Source organism: Selaginella moellendorffii, unplaced genomic scaffold (genome assembly GCF_000143415.4).
Source record: "Selaginella moellendorffii unplaced genomic scaffold, v1.0 SELMOscaffold_37, whole genome shotgun sequence".
Classification (NCBI taxonomy): Eukaryota; Viridiplantae; Streptophyta; class Lycopodiopsida; order Selaginellales; family Selaginellaceae; genus Selaginella; species Selaginella moellendorffii.
In genome coordinates this window covers 527494-544126 of record NW_003314298.1, presented here as the reverse complement: position 1 = coordinate 544126, position 16633 = coordinate 527494, and the positions used below count along the sequence as shown (strand labels likewise).

The following is a 16633-nucleotide window of genomic DNA, read 5'->3' as shown; positions in this document are numbered from 1 at the left end:
GCTTTGGGTATCCAATGATCACCTCACTCTGGCATTTGGAAAAGTCTTGGGAAGATTGAGCTCCGAATTTTTGCTCATGTCATCAAAATAAATTCCCAGATTCTAAGCAAGGATTTGACAACTTAGGTACTCACCAACGATCAAACAAAACGTTGCTTTTAAATCTTTATTTTATGATTTTTTGGGAAAGGCAGCGTTTGCATTGAATGCTCTTCATGTCTGAACTGAAAGCACCCTCCTGTTTTTTTGAATTGCAGTGACACGACTGCCCGCCAAACCCGCCACGTGGCATCCACCGCGCGCCACGTCGAACTCCACGACGACGTGGGAGCCCTGCCCTAAAATCGCATGCTCTGCTCGAATTAAAGCTTTCTCTCTCTCTCGTCTCGTTCTTTCTCCTACTGGTCAATTCGAGCGAGCGAGCGAGCGAGATTGAGAGAGGGCGATGGAGGAGTGAAGGAGAGATTTTTGCCCTCTCACAGGAAGAAATTTCTTTTTGTTTGTTTCCAGATTTGCAGGGGAGGGCAATGAATGTTCTACAACAAACCCACCTACTGTGGCCAGAGATTCCAGCCAGCAGCTGGGTTGAATGCATCACTGGATTGGATGGATCGCAATGCCGCAACCAGAATTCCCAGGAGGAGCACGCGCTAGATCGATCCGATCGACATTGGTAGGCTGGGATAGATCTACGCTAGCTTGATTGGTTTCTCCCCACTGGGTAGGATGGAAAAGGGGGGAATTCGCTCCAGAAGATCGAAATGCCGGTGAGAAGCTGTGATCTTCACTGGAATCGCGCTGTTGGGTAGTCTCCTCTCTCGATTCGCCCATCTGGGTCGATTCATGCGTCGCCAGTCATGCCACTCTCCTTCAGCATCCGGGACCTCGATCCAGAGACGAGCAGCCCTTCCGGCGCGGGTACCGCGGGCGGTACCGCCGGCGCCGCCAGCGGCACGCCGCAGCTCAGCCCCAGTGTCGTCGTCATCATCGTTCTCATCACGGTGGTGTTCTTCCTCTCGGGATTCCTCCATCTCCTCGCGCGCTGCTTCGCTCGCCCATCGGCATCCACCAACAATGGCCTCTCGCGGCGGAACAACAGCAGTGGGTCGCTCAACTCGCTCCAGGGCCAGCTCCAGCACCTCTTCCACCTCCACGACTCGGGCGTAGAGCAGGCATTCATCGACGCGCTGCCCGTCTTCCTGTACCGCGCGGTACGCGGCCTCAAGGAGGGGGCGGACTGCGCGGTATGCCTCAACGAGTTTTCCGGCGACGATCGTTTGCGCCTCCTCCCCAAGTGCAGCCACGCCTTCCACATCGAATGCATCGACACTTGGCTGCTGTCCCACTCCACTTGCCCGCTGTGCCGCTGCAGCCTCGTGCCCGACGCCTCCAGCTCAGGCTGTACCGCGGCGGTACTGGGCGGTATGAGGGTCGAGTCCTTCGGCGCCAGTAGCAGCGTCAGCGCCGCCAGCTTTGGGGCCGAGTCCTCCATGGCCGAGGAGGGAGGCGTGGGAGGATCGCTAGATCTCGCGGGCGGCCGCCAGGAATCGCTGCGAGTGGTGCCAGTCAAGCTCGGGCGCTTCTGCCCAGCGGCAGCAAACTCGGGAGAAGAATCGGCAGCGCCCTCCGAGACCGCGGCGCTGAGCCGGCGATCCTACTCCATGGGATCCTACGAATACGTCCTGGATCCATCCACTGGCGGCGCGGGAGGAGGAGAGCAGCAGCAAGTCGCACTGGTGGTGATTGCGCCGACGCCCATGCACAGAAAGTGGCCGCCGCCGCCGCGCGGTACGCCCGGGCACCGCGCGGCACTGTCCGAGTGTATACCCGAGCGCGAGGGCGGCAGTCCGTGGGTCACCATCGACATTGATCCGCGACCAATGCTAGCGGCCGGCGGTACGTCGCGGGCGTCATCGTTCCTGAGCTGGGCGCCGTGGAGGAGGAACTCCAAGGCGCCCAGCAGCGTAGGCGATAAGAGCTTCGATTCGGACAAGGTGAAATCCTTCTCGTTCCGGCTGAATGTGGATCAAGGGCAGCAGCAGCACGAGGAGCCGCAGCAGCCGGCGGTGTGGTGGTGGAAGAACAGGGGAAGCTCGCACGAGCAGCAGGGTAGTACCGCTGGCGGTACCGGTGGTACCGCGGCGGTATGCAGTTGGGACCAGGCGTCGGTGTGTAGTACGAACGCGGAGATGAAGAGTACGGGCTCTGCGACATCATCAATGACCACCGTGTCGATTGCGAGGAGAACGCTGCAATGGTTAATGGGTAGAGACAAACACCATCACCGATCATCGGCAGAGGAGATCACTGGTCACTGATGGAACGAATCGATCTGGGTTTTCTCCTCGCATTCTCTGATTGATTGATTGATCGATTGATTGAGCGATCGAGCTCTAGGAGTGAGATTTTAGTTCTCCTGTTCGTTCCCAAGAGAAGCTATGATTGGATCGATCGTTCTCTTCTTTTTTTCTCTTTCTTCACTGGAGGACGAAACTAGTCTTTTTCTCGTACGGGGATTTCGGAAGTGTTTGTTTGTTTTACTTTGGCTGTGGAGATCTTTGTCTCCAGAAGGAATGGAATGGAATTTCCCTTTTCTGGAAGCTTGCTGTGACTACTTTGCTCGACGCAGCCATCACTGACAATGCCGTGGAAAACGAAAACAAGAGAAAAATGGATTGTTTTGAGTTTTTCGGTGATTGGGATTGAGAGAACCGGTGGTTTTGTTTGCAGTGAGGCGAGAATTCAGTGTCTCGAGTCAGGTAAAAAGCTGACGAACACAGTTTTTACTGTAAAAATGAGTTTTTTTTATATACAAGTTCGCTTTTTTTTTTTTCTTTTCTCGAACATTGTCGCAACAGATGATTCACACTGCTTTCTCAATAAGTTCACAAAGAGGTATAGTAATCACTTGATCACTCTTTGAGTTTAAAAGACTATCATTTGTACCACTAGATTGCTGTGCGACTAACTATAGGAATAGACTTTAATAGTGTAGTTCTTCCTAAATCTGTTGTTAAACACAATAGTTAAGGCACAGATTACTTTAAAAGCCAGAAAATGGAGTGGAACTCAAGTCATACTTTGAGATTCAATACCTCATCTAAGTACCTAGTTGCCATATAAATACCAGCAGAGCTTTTGGTTCTACATTTAGTTCAAATATATTTAGTTCCAAGATGATGTGACTTTCTTCAGCTATGTAGATCTGCATATAAAGATTGATGATAACAAGAAATAACTTATTTATGATATTATGTAATGCATAAACATGCTTGCGTAATAGAACTCAAATATATTTACAATTGCATATACCTAACTCTTTATTAACTAAACATAAAAAAACATAATTTTTACTTTGCTATGATCCATACACTATGACTACAATTTTAAATCTGTTCACTACAAACACACATTTAACACACATACCTAAAAAGCACAAGTGGGATCTTACTAAGAAAGAAACTTTAAACATTGTAGCACACTTTAGCAAAACTTCTAATCTCTTAGCCACCCTTTGAGTTGTTCTACTTACTATGTTATCATCTTAGTTAGAAACTATATCTACTCTTGGCAGAGGTTTATCATTTTCTAATTATTGTCTCCTCTTAGTTCTTATCAAATCAAATATTTATATACGAAATAAACATAAAATATTTTTTCTATATACCTTAGAAAATCCATTATATTTCCAATTATTCTTATTTAATACAAATTCTAGTTTAGGGTTTAGGGAACTTCCTGACAACTTGATTGAGGATCTGCAAACCATTTTCCAATTATGTCATTTTTACAGCATCCAACTCAATTCAGCAAAGTGCAAGTTTTTTGTTCCTCAAGGGAAGTTGCATGGTCATCAAATCTCTAGAGCCAACCTCCAAGTTTCCAGTTACACAGTTAAGGCTGTGGTGACACTATGTTAATTATTATAAATGACATAGACTTATATATAGTATAGTTTATAAGTTTTTATAGTGATGAGGTCCTTTGTATGCCAAAACTTAGTTAGAGATCACATCCTAGAGGCTAGTTCTTTGAATTATCTCAATAAAAGAGACAGCATATGGACATGGAGCTATAATAGTGGTTTCATAGTCAACCATGGGTGAGGAGTGGCTAAGAAAATAAAGATACACAACTTAGATAAACCAAAAAACACCCAACATTAATTTACCACTACTCTTATGCACTAGTGTGCGCTTGCTCACACTGCTAAGGAAAAATTGAAACCCTAGTATAAGGAATGAGCACAATGGGGATGGGTACGGCATGAAGTACAAATTTGGTTGTCCATTATTCTTTCTGAATGTTTAATTGAAGCATTTCATGTTTTTTGGAAAACCAGTAATCATCTTCATTTCTATGTGAAAAACAGTGCATGCAATTTTACTAATCGTGCCTTATCACAATCCAAACTACCCAGATTTTGTAGCAATATCAGCCTGATTAAAACCCTAAAATATTTCATAATTTAATAACACAAAAAGGTAAAATAAAGGGAAAGGTAAACTTGCTGTAAGTTACAGTGAACGGTGGCTAGTAATTCGAAGTATAAGTCAACTTATCTCATTTACGTTGTGCACGGTCTTGAAACCTTCAGCCAAGATCACTGGCTGCTTCGCTATGAAGGAAAGGGACGTGGTTGATCCTCGGATTGCTGCTGGAGCCGGAGTTTCCAGACTGCATCCCTGTCGCTGCTGCGAGCATGGTGCTAGCACTGTTCTTGTCCAAGGCTTGTTCTTTGCGTCAATTAGAAAAAGTTTTTTACACATTCCTCTCCTAGTCGATCGAGTGCTTTAAGCCCATCAACAGCGAGTGAGCTTCCGAGTAGCGAGTTTCGTTGTCCTTGAGCCAGAAGAAAGCGCTGTTCCTGGGAACTTCTGGAATCTCACAGGAGCCTTGGAGCATCTGGACAACGTCCCCCATGGACGGCCTGGATCTTGGATCTTCCTGTAAGCACTGGAAAGCAATACTTACACCCTGACGAACTTTAGACTCGCTCGAGTCCTTGACGATCCTCGTGTCCACAAGTTCCATTTGCCTGCCTTGCCTTGTGAGATCCAATGCATGGGCCGGAAGATAAAACTTGTCGCTGTTGGAGCTTCTTTTCCCGCTGATAATCTCCAAGAGTAGAATTCCAAAGCTGTAAACGTCGCACTTCTCGGTAATGGAGGTGTCGAGAAGCCACTCTGGTGGGTGATAGCTCTCCAGACCTGTTTTAGCTGCTGAGCTCTGGGATTCTCGAGCCATGATCCTGGAGACTCCGTAGCCGGAAAGCTTGGGAACGAACGAAGAGTCGAGTAACACGTTTTGAGGCTTCAAGTTGAGATGAACTTCCATGCATTCTTCGTGCAAGTAAGCCAATCCTCGTGCTATTCCCATCACGATTCCCATCCTCAGTTCCCAGTCCAAGACGTTTTCCCCGTTGTCACGATAGATCCATCTGTCCAGCGAACCATTTCCAATATGCTCGTAGATGATAAACCCGTGACATCCTTGATCGCAAAAACCGAGTAGCCTCACCAAGTTCCAGTGATGAAACGTTCCTAGCACCGCAACTTCAGCAAAGATCTTCCGCTTCCCCTGTCCTGTGCTTTCGAGCCTCTTGACTGCCACTTTCCTGCCCTCGGGAAGAACACCTTCGTACACACTTCCAAAGCTTCCAGTTCCGATAAGCTTGCTGAAGTTGTCAGTGATCCGTTCCAAGTCCGCTCGACAGAACCTCATTGGTTTCAAGTTCTCTATCGTCTCGAGATAGTTGTCGCTGTCGTAGACTACAGCCTCCACTTGCTTGGACCGCTTTCTCGATATGCACAAAATGATGGGCAGGAGGGCCACCAGAAGTAGAAAGAAGCTGCCAACTACGATCCCCGCAGTGGCACCAGCTGAAAGCTTCGATCCTGTGGCTGGAACAGGCAAGACATCGTTCGTGGTGTTCGTGGCCGCTACTTTCACGTATGCAACGTGGCGATGGTTGGGCACGGCTTGAAGCGTACGAAGGCTATCCATCAGAAAGCAGGAGCTGGATTCTTCCCAGAAGAAAAACGCCGAGCACGAGCAGTTTTGCAGGCACTGGCTGCGGCAAAGCTGAAAGCTGAGTGAAGAACCATTGAGGTACCTGTGTGAGAAATGCTCGATCCCTGGCAGTGAAACAAAATCGAGAGAGCTGGAGTTACCGCATGAATCAATGACAGGAGCTGAGCAGCTGTTGCTCCAAGGAACTCTCGTCCCAGTCGCGCTCAAGCACTCGACGCATGACCCGTTGGAGCAGATTCCAAATGGTTGACATCTCTCGGGAAGCCCACAGCTACCAGCCTGATCAAAGAGTTTCTGCGACTCGGTCCAGTTTCCAGAACTTCCCAGCGTGTAAGCTTGCAAATTCCCATCAGCTTCGAGGCGTATGAAACTTCCGTTTTCGCCAGCCACCTGGAGAGGTATGATCAGCGTTTCGTTGCTCCCACACCGAAACGTGAAAGTTAGAGCTGACGAGCTCTCGTTTCTGGCAAGAGCTGCTGTCAAGGACTCGCAGGCGTTCGTAGTAGCCGCTGCTAGAGTTTCAAGTCCATCGTACCCCCTGATCCAGTAAGGTTCCTGCAGTCCCGAAAAGTTGGAGTAGAGCACAAGTCCCCCGGCTTCCATCACCAAGCTGTAAGTCCCCGAAGAAGAATTCGTGCTGCTTCGGCGGCTCTCCAGTCTCATTCCCGGCGAAAGAGGCTGTTGGAGCACGAGTGTGTCGGTCGGACTGCCAAAACTCTGCCACAAGACTTCGTTGTCGATGTTTCGAACCGTCAAGTTCCCTGTCTCTTGCAACTCGAGCGTCGTAGAAAATCCATTCAGCGGTCCAGTAGTCCATACCAATCTTCCGCCAGAGTCTCGCAACGCAAGGCCGCCATCGCCCTCGAAGCCAAGCGTTGCATTCGCACTCACTGGATCGTCTTGGTTCGCTTCCCAGATGATTCTAGCCAATGAACCAGCGCTGGAGTTTGTCACAATGGCGAGAGTGAAGAGCCCCGACGAGTGATTCACAAACGCCAGGCTATACTGCGCTACGTTGAGCAGTGAAAGATTGGGTGCCGTGTAGCCATCAAATTCCACTGCCTGGCCCTCAAGACCCCTTGGATCGCCGGGAATCACCCGGGGAAACTGTTTTTGCTCCAGCACCTGCTGCTGGCACGACGCGCGCGTGCATAGAATCGCTAGAAATATCGCTGCTAGACTACAAGTACCTCTCTGGGGAGCTGGATCGGCCATGGCGTTGATCGATCGTCGAGCGGTAGCACGGAAGAATGGAAAACTTCTTCCTCTGGGCATTGTAGAACCCTAGCTCCGCGATGCCAGACCCGGTCCATTCTCTTGCGCTGTGACGAAAGAACACGACTTGAGAATATTCGGCCTAAAGCCTTATTCTATACGTTAAACCCTAAATTTTCTAGGTCGTGATGGAGGAGCGATGGTGGAAGCGCGTGGCGCTGCGAGGCGATCGCGTTGCTCTTGTGCCCTATCAGCGCGATCACGTCCCCAGGTATCACTCCTGGATGCAAAATCCCGAGCTTCTGGAGCTCACTTGCTCCGAGCCGCTGTCTCTCGAGGAAGAATACGAAATGCAGGGCTCTTGGGCATCGGATCCAAAGAGTTTGTGGATCGATTTTTGCCCCTCTCTTCTCACATTTTTCCTTGGGATCCAGAATGTACGTTCATAGTTTTGGACAGAGAGCTCATCACTGGCGATTTGGCTCCATCTCTTCCTTTTGTAAATGGTTTGTAGTTCATTTTTTTCCCGTGTTAAATCATTCGTTTCTTTTGTTCTTCAATTTCCAGCGATGATTGGAGACGTGAATCTCTACATGAACGACGTTGAGAATTCTAGTGTAGCAGAGATTGAGATCATGATCGCCGAGCATGGAAGGTAAGGACTAGAACAAAATCTCGAAACTCACGAGCTGGCCATCATTTTTGTAGCCGCAGGAAAGGATTTGGAAGAGAAGCAGTCCAGATTATGATGGCCTTCGCTAGCAAAAATCTAAACATTCAAATATTTCGTGCAAAGATAGGAGACGAAAACGTGCGATCTATCGATCTTTTCAAAAGCCTGGTACGCTTATTGTAAGTGCTGAAAACTTTCTTAGATTATGAACTTTCTCTCCAGGGATTCAAGAATGTGAGCCACAGCAAGCCGTTTAAGCAGGTTTTCCTTTTCTCTTTTAATTTCTTAACTTGCGATGGTTGCCGACAATTTCTTTGTTGTAGGTGACAATGGAATTTACTCCGACCTCGAATACACTTCCGCGAGATGTAGAAGTGGTTCATTAGCTTCTTGCAGCACCCTGTATTTCTAAAAGCCAACGAAGCGTAGGTAAGTAAAGCCGTAGGAAAGTTTTTCCAATCCTTGTGCTCCTTTCACATTTATGTACCTTGCAGCAACGTGTTCATCTGTGCTGGCAGAAAAGCGATCTTTGTCCGGTGAAATTCATTTATTTTGCTCTTTGCTTGCCAGTTGTTCCTTTTTCGTTAACCTGTTTGCTTTTCAACTTCGTAGTTATTAGCTGATTGATAATCGTCGGTATGCATCTTGTTTGGTCGATCGGTAGCTCGAGTTTGATTTGATGGATGAGTTTGAGTGCTCGCTCACATGAAAGTTCTTATTTTATTGCAGCCCAGCTTCTCCGAAGAACTCACAGAAAAAGTAGCAGCTCAGGTCGTTCTCTTCTCGCTGGATGCATTTAATTCCATCCCTTGTAACGCAAAAGTTGCCTCCCAAAAGGTCAGTGGTAGTCATTCATTTCACGGATCTTCTGGTTTATTTTTTCACCCCTCCTTCAACCTTTTGGCTTGCCACCTGGTTTAACTGTCGAGTACCAGTCGCATTTTACACTACATCGCGAATTTATTCCCTCCCACATGGGTGGTTTCGTCGTGCTAGCAAAATGCTTGTGCTTTTCACCTTTGCCTTTTTGGACTCATGCTTGTGTTTTTCTTTAGATTGCTCCGTGTGGGACACGAGGATGCTCCATTATCTCTCAGCTACCAGTACAATATATGCAAGCTTTGATTCTCCAGTCCACCGTCTTTGATTCACCAAACAAGACAGGATGAGCCCTCCACTCCACTGATCCGAAACAAGAGATGTTGGAGGATCGCTGTTTGACTCCGTGTGTATTTTAAGTCGGGTATGGTTTTATCTCCTTAGAATCTCTCCTTCTTTCTTGACTAACTTGTTGCTGTGGCAGGCTCTCTCAGTGGAGACTGCTGGACAACCGGCCTGATCGTGTTCTGGAGCGCCGAGTTCTTACGAGTAAGGTGATTGGATGACAAAAATCTTGCCCGCCGCTTAGCCATGATGCCTTGAAGCCATGGCTGAACGCTCTCACTGTACTTGATGGCAAGGAAGAACAAGAACCTGTAGACTATAATCATCAAAAACACCACTGCGAGGTTCCACCATTTCGAGCGGCCGACTGGTATCTCATAAACGTCCTGAAGAATAAATTTTCCTGGAATCTTTGGTAAGCCTGGAAATTTGTTTTCAAAGTTCAAGCCGAGAAAGTCGTTTTCAAAGTTTCCCTGCCAGGCACATTAAAATTCTCGTTCAGCTTTCGGGGGAGCAGAGAGAAGCATGAAAGGCTACCTGCAACGAATACATGTGGAAACCAATGTAGGACAACGGGAACTTCCAGAACGCCTTTGGCAAGTCACCTGGCAAACGGAAAAATCCCGCAACGAGCAGAAAGATACCCTGTCATCAAGAAGTCAGAGCAAGCGAAAGAATGTCACCAGGCCAGATGTTGCAAGCCGAGCGTACCTGGATGCCGGCACCCGTAATGATCCCCATGAGGAAGTTTGGGACGAGACTTGCCACAGCCATCATCAGACTCTCGACAGCTGCGACAGCCGCGAAAAGGTTCAACACAAAGTACGAGAAGCGAATGAATCCCGGGTGGAGCTTCACCATGTTGTATGTGATAGCCCCGGACACCAGTGCTATGAGAAAGAGAAACGGTAGCGACGAGAGGGTGTTTCCAACGACGAACGCGACGACGCCGTAGTGTCCATTCAGCCTCTCACGAGAGAAGACCTGAGACATAACCAAGCATATATCACCGTGGACGATCGGAAACTAGAACATGAAAGAGAAGAACAGACCTTCATGTCTTCGATGAACGACGGGAAGCCTCCAATGGACATGAAGATCAGGAAGCCTCCAACAAAAGACATACAAGCAGCTCTGGCCTTCAACAAAACAGTCTTGGAGTTAGCACAGGGACGAGATGATGGAAGTGGAGGGGCTGTTACCATGATAGAGCTATAGCTGGTGCCGATGTCATAGTACAGCGTACCGATCCCGATGGCCAGGATGATGTAGATGACAAGTCGAAGCCAGTAGTAGCCCATATCTCGAGACATGTTGACGAACGATCGGCGGGTTAGCGTGAACGACTGCATGAAGAAGCTCGCTTGGCTCCCTTCCGACTCCAAAGCTACTCCTTTCTGGCCGGGGCACTTGTTTCAGCTAAGGTGGAGGAGGAAGATGGAAAGTTCTGCTCACCGTTTGGTTAATCTCGTGGATTTTGGACGCTGTCAGCATTGCGTGCTCTGAAGACTGGTAGTGGTCGATCAAGATCTTGATGACTTGTGCGGTGGAGGTTTTGTCAAGGACATCGGCCGACTCCATGTCCTGCGAAGTAGCAGCATCAACGCGGTCGAAAAGATGGATTTTTATGGTCACAGCTAACTTACCTTGGCCACAAAGGAATTTCTCAGAGCGTCCTTGACTCGATCAAAGTCTGAGTTGATTGCTCGGAGGTAATGGTCAGAGGGGTTTCGAAGAGGTGGACAGGGGAATCCAGCGGAGGCGAAGAACTATCAGGAAACTTCGGACTTAGAGAACCTAGGGAAGAAGAACTTACTGCGTTACCTCTTTAGCAGCAGGGGCATCACCAAAGTAGATGGTTTTCCCGTGAGATAACAAGTACAGTCGGTCGAAGAGCTCGAAAACCTCGCTGCTGGGCTGATGGATGGAAGCTATGACAGTCCTTCCGTCCCTGGCCAGGTTCTTGAGTGTCTGGGTGACGAAGAAGGCCGAGGCACTGCATCCAAGATGGAACAGGAATGTTTAGCAGGCTAAGAACTTGCAACCAACCTGTCGAGGCCGCTGGTGGGTTCATCGAGGAACAGCAAACGAGGACGAGTGAGAATTTCCAGACCGATGCTCAGCCGCCGCTTCTCTCCTCCACTGAGGCCTCGAAGGTGCCAGTTTCCAACGGGAGTGTTCTGGCACTCTTGGAGTCCCATCTCCATGATAGTGCTCTCGACAATGGCCTTCTTATCTTTCCGGGGCATGAGATCTGGGAGACGCAATTTAGCCGAGTACGTGATGGTTTCCTTCACCGTCAGAGTTCCTATCAGCGCATCATCTTGAGTCACGAATGCCTGGGACAGGGAGAAACATATCGTAAGTCTCGAGAAGACGGGGAATTTTCTTAAAATATAGGAGTGAGAAACCGGGAACTCACAACGATGCCGTATGACAAGCGAGTCCGCCTTCCATTGAGCAGGACTTCTCCACTCTGCGTCGTGTTCTTGGCCAGCCTCCCTGCCACAGATCGGCCTCGATCAAGATATCAAAAGACGAAGCTTGCAAACCTGCTAGAGCGTCCAGTAACGTCGACTTTCCGGATCCAGACGGCCCCATGACGGCCATGAGATATCCCGGCTCGGCGTATCCATTGAGACCGTGGAGCAGCGAGCGCGTCTCTCCCTTCGCATTGGTGGCCGAGACGAAGAGATCTCTCCAAGTAAGCCGCGCAGATATGTCGGTCTCCTCGTCCCCGGTCTTGTTCTTCCACAGGCTCAAGCTGAGGGGGCTCAGCATTCCCATGGTGTTGGTTTGAGCAGCGCTTCTCTCCGTCCGAGCGTGGCTTCCATGAGGTACGCTGTTGCTGTTGCTATTGCTGCTACTCATCGCTGCCATCTTACTCGCTCGGCTGACTGACTTTAAATGCAAATGTGCTGCATACCAGGTTGTGTGGAGGAGCGCAGCACGGTGGTGGTGGAGGCATTCAAGCTCTCGGCATGAAAGGAAGGAATCGAAGAGGAGGAAAGAGGAGGAGAGAGCTTGATCGGTGGAGGGGGAGAGAAAACGAGCAGCGCAGCTGTGACAGGGAGACTCTGAAACGAGTTTAAAGACGAGAGACCAGTGGAGAAAAAGCTTGGCGATGGAGAGTGAGTAACAACTGGGCGTGACGGCGTAGCACAAGCAGACGATGACTGAATTAAAGGCAACGAGACAAAGTGGACGGCTTCGCAGCGCAGCAATCGCCCTTGTAAACAAACCAAGGAGAAAGAAAGAAGGCACGGAGAAGAAAGAAGGAAAGAAGAAAAGGAGGAAGTTTGGTGTGAAAAATAACTGATTTTTGCCGAGGTCAGGGAATGAAAAGCTTTGTTTCTTTGGCGACCCACCGCCATTAAATGCATAGAAACATTTGCAATGCAGCGCATTGCTCTGTAAAAAACTAAACTTTTGGTTGGAAATGGTGCCAACGCTTGCAAAAGATTGGTTTTTGAGCTCGCAAAGATCGGTTCTTGAGCTCGCAAAGACTGGTTTTGAGCTCGCAAAGTTTGGTTTTTATCGCTTTGCAAGACGAATGAGAGCTCCAGAGGTTGTCTCCACAGATACCAGGACGCTGGAACCCAGTAAATCTCTCAAGTGAAACCGCATTCCCAGGCTTGAGCTTCGAAGCTTCCGCTTCTCCAAGACTGATAGCAAGGCCTCTTTGGACTGCCGCTTGCGCAGCAATTGAGTCACCTCTTTCCTTCCCTGGGAAAACACAAAGATTGTTAAGAGAAGAACCAAAAAGAAGTTTTCAAAACGTTATAGAGACTATACCTGTGTCAAGTTCTTCATCGCCCATCCAATTCCAGGTATGGAAAACCAATAGTCTTCTGAATCGGACATTTGTCTCACCTGTTTTGAATGACACCAAACTTTTCATCGAGAGAAAAACAGATTGTAAAGAGCACGCACCAGAAATCCAGCATTGATGAGCACGGAGATTTGCTTATCAGTTGTTTTCCCACCTCGCGAGAGGAGAGAAACCTGAGATAAACTAGCTGTGAAAACGAGAATGAGAAAACAAAGGTTTCATACCAGGTGGGAGTTTGAGATTGACAAATCCGGGCTCGATCCAAGAACGTAGTTTTGAAACCAGTCGAAAACGATGGTTGTATCAGAAGAATGCTTGCTTTCCATTCTCTGCTTAGCAGCATCGATCTGTGCAAGAAGAAGAAATAGAAAAGAACTTGAGAACTAGCCACCCATTCCATGCAGAGATGAGAGAAGTGATTACCTACAACCTGAGAGACATAATCCTCCAGCAGCATCACTGCAAAATCATCTCGCCCCGAATTGAGCTTGAACATTCGGACCACTTGCTGCTGCTTCAATGCCTGGATCCAGCAGAAAAAAAGAGGAGAGTGACAAAAACTAGTAAAAGATTTCCAAGAGTACCTCCAGTTCTTTATCCACTGTAGTTCGGTCCTTGACACTACTGTAGAGCTGCGTACGCAGCACAAATGGCCGCAAGTTCCACTTACAGAGCAAGCACCAAAGAGAAACTCCAATTGGGAGAAAGAACAAAGAAAAGTTACCTGTTCTAGCTTTGGGAATTGCGCGAGCATCAGCTGAATGGCAACCATCGTGTCTGAAAATCACGAGATCCTCAAGAACAAGCGCCATGGAATGGAAATGAATGCTCACCACAAATCTCTTCGTCCTCGCTGTCGTTGGCGGTAGAGCTAGACGCCATAAATTAGGGTTCTTCACAGGCAGGAATATTCGTTCTCTATCCTTCACTATATAAGTGACGAGCCAAAAGGGTGATTTAGGTTTTCTCGACATGGCGTCAAGGAAGAGAGGGAGGAGCGAGTTTGAAGGCGGAGAAGAAGAAGAAGATTTCGATGCACAGCTGCGGAAAGAGTACACCCAGAAGGTTCTACAGCAGCAAAAACTAATCCTTGTGTTAGATCTGGATCACACACTGCTCAATTCCGCTTCGTTCTCAAAGGTCGATGAGGAAGAACGCTTGTATCTCGAGAAAATCTATGATTGGCAAGAGAAAGCACCCAAGAGAAGGAAGCTCCTTCACAAGGTAGAGAGCCTGCAGGTATGGACCAAGATTCGGCCATTCGCCTTTAAGTTTCTTGAGGAAGCTAGCAAATTCTTTGATTTGCACATATACACCAATGGGCGTGAGATCTATGCCGAGACCATGGCTAAGCTGTTGGATCCGACTGGAAGCTTGTTCAAGGGCCATATTTTCTCCAGGGATCACAACTGTATGAAGGCGATGAAAGACTTGGATACTGTACCGGGGGATGAATCGATCACGCTGATCGTGGATGATAGCGATTGTGTTTGGCCCAAGAAGCATCACAAGAACTTGATCCCTGTCTACGATCGATACCTTTTCTTTCGATCAAGCACCGGTTTGTTTGGCCTACGTGAAAGCTCTAGCTTGACAAGCAAGAAGAAGGATGAGGTGGCGACGAAGGCCACGCTCGCAAAACTCTTGGAGGGGCTGAAGAGGATTCACAGCGAGTTCTTCCAAGAATCTGGATGCTTTGCGGGGGATGTTCGACAAACAATGAGAGAGGTCAAAGGGCATGCACTCTCGGGTTGCAAGATCGTGATATGCGCCAAAAGCCAAGCAGCTCATGAGCTGTTGTGGGATTCTTGCCAGGAGTTGGGAGCTGAATGCGTAGTCGATATAGATGATACGGTGACACACGTTGTGGTAGCCAGCAAGCAACAACCCCAAGGGCTTGAATTGTCCGCACAGGCTGGAAAATATTTGGTCTGGCCTTCGTGGATACATACAGCACATTACCGGTGTTGTCGTCCAGACGAAGCTGCGTTTCTGTGGAGAAAATTGGAATAAACTATATTGTACAGAGCGTATACTAGCGCATCCTAGCGAAATATATTCACCACCATCTTTGCCCTTTTAAGTAGCTGTAGAAGGCCCATTCGACCCGCTGCTTAGCCCGCACTGGCAAGCCTGTCTGAGATTGCCCAGGCGCATTGTCCAGTTTTTTACGTCCAGCCACCAATCGTTCATACATTACGCTGATAGAATCGTCTAAGTGCTTTTTAGAGAGTGGCGTTTCGTTTTTTATGTATACAATGACGCACTTCCACGCAAGAAGTTCTAATGGCTCTTTCGTTCACAAGGATTGATCGAGAAGGCATGTCTCCGAGTAAGATTTTCAATCTTAAGGATTAGATATATGCTCTCTCTCTCTCTCTCTCTCTCTCTCTCTCTCTCTCTCTCTCTCTCTCTCTCTCTCTCTCTCTCTCTCTAACTCATGGGTTCTAGGCCGAGAACTATTTGAATCGCGTCATCTCGTCCAGTATGTCCTTGGAATTTGAGGTGTTCTTATACACGAGGCTTAATAGCATGGTGGTGCTGGTTCACGAGATGGATTTATACTGTCGGGTGTGCCAGTGCAAAAGTTATCCCATGCATAAGCTTTAAGCCCATTTACCAGCATTCGTGCGATGCTAGTAGTTCCTGAAAGCGAGGAAGAAGTTCTGTTTCATTTTCACAAGGTGAGTTTCTTGTGGAAGTACACGAACTTGTGTACGATGTGTTTCCAGGAGCGCATACAGGAGGAGAATGCATATGTGGCGATCGCCTCGGAGCATATACACTGGATGCAGCTTTCATACCTGTGAGGTGTGTTTTAAAGTTACCACTACTCCTGTGGTAGTAACCATGTTCTTCGCTGTTCCTTCGGAGGCTCAAATCTGTTCTCAGGCAGATCCATGGACGAAAACAAACATATCATCACACTCCAGGAGCATGTGCATCTCCTGAAGGCCACCAGAGGTGTTGAAAGCAAGCTTGAGATGGAGTTTTAGAGGTTTTGCTTTTTCAGATGAGAGATTGATGAGTACGGAGTGCTTGGATATTTGTCACTACACTCTTTTTTTCTTTTTTTTTTCTGGGGCAGTTTGAGTAGATGATGAATTTCTTCATATAAGTGTTCTTTAGTTTTTTCTTTTCGCAAACCTATGATAAGTTATATAGATAAAATTTAATTTAAAAGATATAATATATAATTCAAATATTTAATTAAACATAGCATAACTTTAAGATATGAAGTTGGATTCTATAAATTTTCAAAGATTATGAAGAAAGCATATGATATCAACATTCCAAAGCTCTTCACAATATATATGTTAAAATTAATTATATAAATTATTTTTGATTTTTTTATAAAATGTAAAGTGGATAATATCAATATAAATAAAAATATTTGTAAACTTTTTCTGATATATATACTTTTTGGCATCAATCTAGAAATAAGAAAGAAATTGATAAAAATCTAAATCTTATTCCAATAAAAGTATGTTTTATTTCTTTTATATTATCAATAAAAAATTGCAATATTGTATATTTGATAGAGAATATTACTTAAAATTAAATATAAAATATAAAATTACTTGGGAAAGATAATATATTTAATACATTTCTAATAAAATAATGTGATGTATAATTTACATTCATGCTTATTTAATTTATATAAGACTACTATAATCTTAAAGCTATTCATATGGCTTTTACCAAAATTTTAATAG

General features: G+C 47.0%; 6 protein-coding genes across 6 annotated transcripts; 3 read left to right on the top strand and 3 right to left on the bottom strand.

Moving 5' to 3' along the window:
• The first annotated feature begins 742 nt into the window (after positions 1-742).
• Positions 743-2830, top strand: LOC112349298 (RING-H2 finger protein ATL46-like). Its single transcript, XM_024683517.1, has one exon. The coding sequence runs from the start codon at positions 858-860 to the stop codon at positions 2316-2318; it is 1461 nt and encodes a 486-aa protein (XP_024539285.1). The 5' UTR covers positions 743-857; the 3' UTR covers positions 2319-2830.
• Positions 2831-4776: 1946 nt separating this feature from the next.
• On the bottom strand, positions 4777-7248 carry LOC9653676 (G-type lectin S-receptor-like serine/threonine-protein kinase SD2-5). Its single transcript, XM_002978324.2, has one exon. It carries the CDS (start codon positions 7246-7248, stop codon positions 4777-4779), a length of 2472 nt encoding a protein of 823 aa, XP_002978370.2.
• On the top strand, positions 7247-8428 carry LOC9653461 (N-acetyltransferase 9-like protein). The gene is made up of 8 exons (XM_024683313.1): positions 7247-7309; positions 7431-7629; positions 7683-7754; positions 7816-7903; positions 7957-8089; positions 8144-8182; positions 8245-8350; positions 8416-8428. Exons 1-7 carry the CDS (start codon positions 7247-7249, stop codon positions 8305-8307), a joined length of 657 nt encoding a protein of 218 aa, XP_024539081.1. The 3' UTR covers positions 8308-8350; positions 8416-8428.
• A 517-nt stretch (positions 8429-8945) lies between these two features.
• Positions 8946-13774, bottom strand: LOC9653460 (ABC transporter G family member 11). Its single transcript, XM_002978323.2, has 16 exons — positions 13751-13774; positions 13502-13694; positions 13142-13440; positions 12881-13090; positions 12012-12811; positions 11638-11958; positions 11508-11587; positions 11135-11424; positions 10910-11081; positions 10732-10854; positions 10541-10669; positions 10288-10482; positions 10138-10224; positions 9797-10069; positions 9623-9730; positions 8946-9558 (listed from the first exon to the last, which is right to left on the bottom strand). The coding sequence occupies exons 5-16, from the start codon at positions 12490-12492 to the stop codon at positions 9205-9207; spliced, it is 2613 nt and encodes an 870-aa protein (XP_002978369.2). The 5' UTR covers positions 12493-12811; positions 12881-13090; positions 13142-13440; positions 13502-13694; positions 13751-13774; the 3' UTR covers positions 8946-9204.
• On the bottom strand, positions 12620-13689 carry LOC9653675 (serine/threonine-protein kinase 19). The gene is made up of 4 exons (XM_024683312.1): positions 13642-13689; positions 13341-13440; positions 13019-13104; positions 12620-12811 (listed from the first exon to the last, which is right to left on the bottom strand). Exons 1-4 carry the CDS (start codon positions 13687-13689, stop codon positions 12620-12622), a joined length of 426 nt encoding a protein of 141 aa, XP_024539080.1.
• A 115-nt stretch (positions 13775-13889) lies between the features above and the next one.
• On the top strand, positions 13890-14930 carry LOC9653459 (RNA polymerase II C-terminal domain phosphatase-like 4). Its single transcript, XM_002978475.1, has one exon. It carries the CDS (start codon positions 13890-13892, stop codon positions 14928-14930), a length of 1041 nt encoding a protein of 346 aa, XP_002978521.1.
• The last annotated feature ends 1703 nt before the right edge of the window (positions 14931-16633 follow it).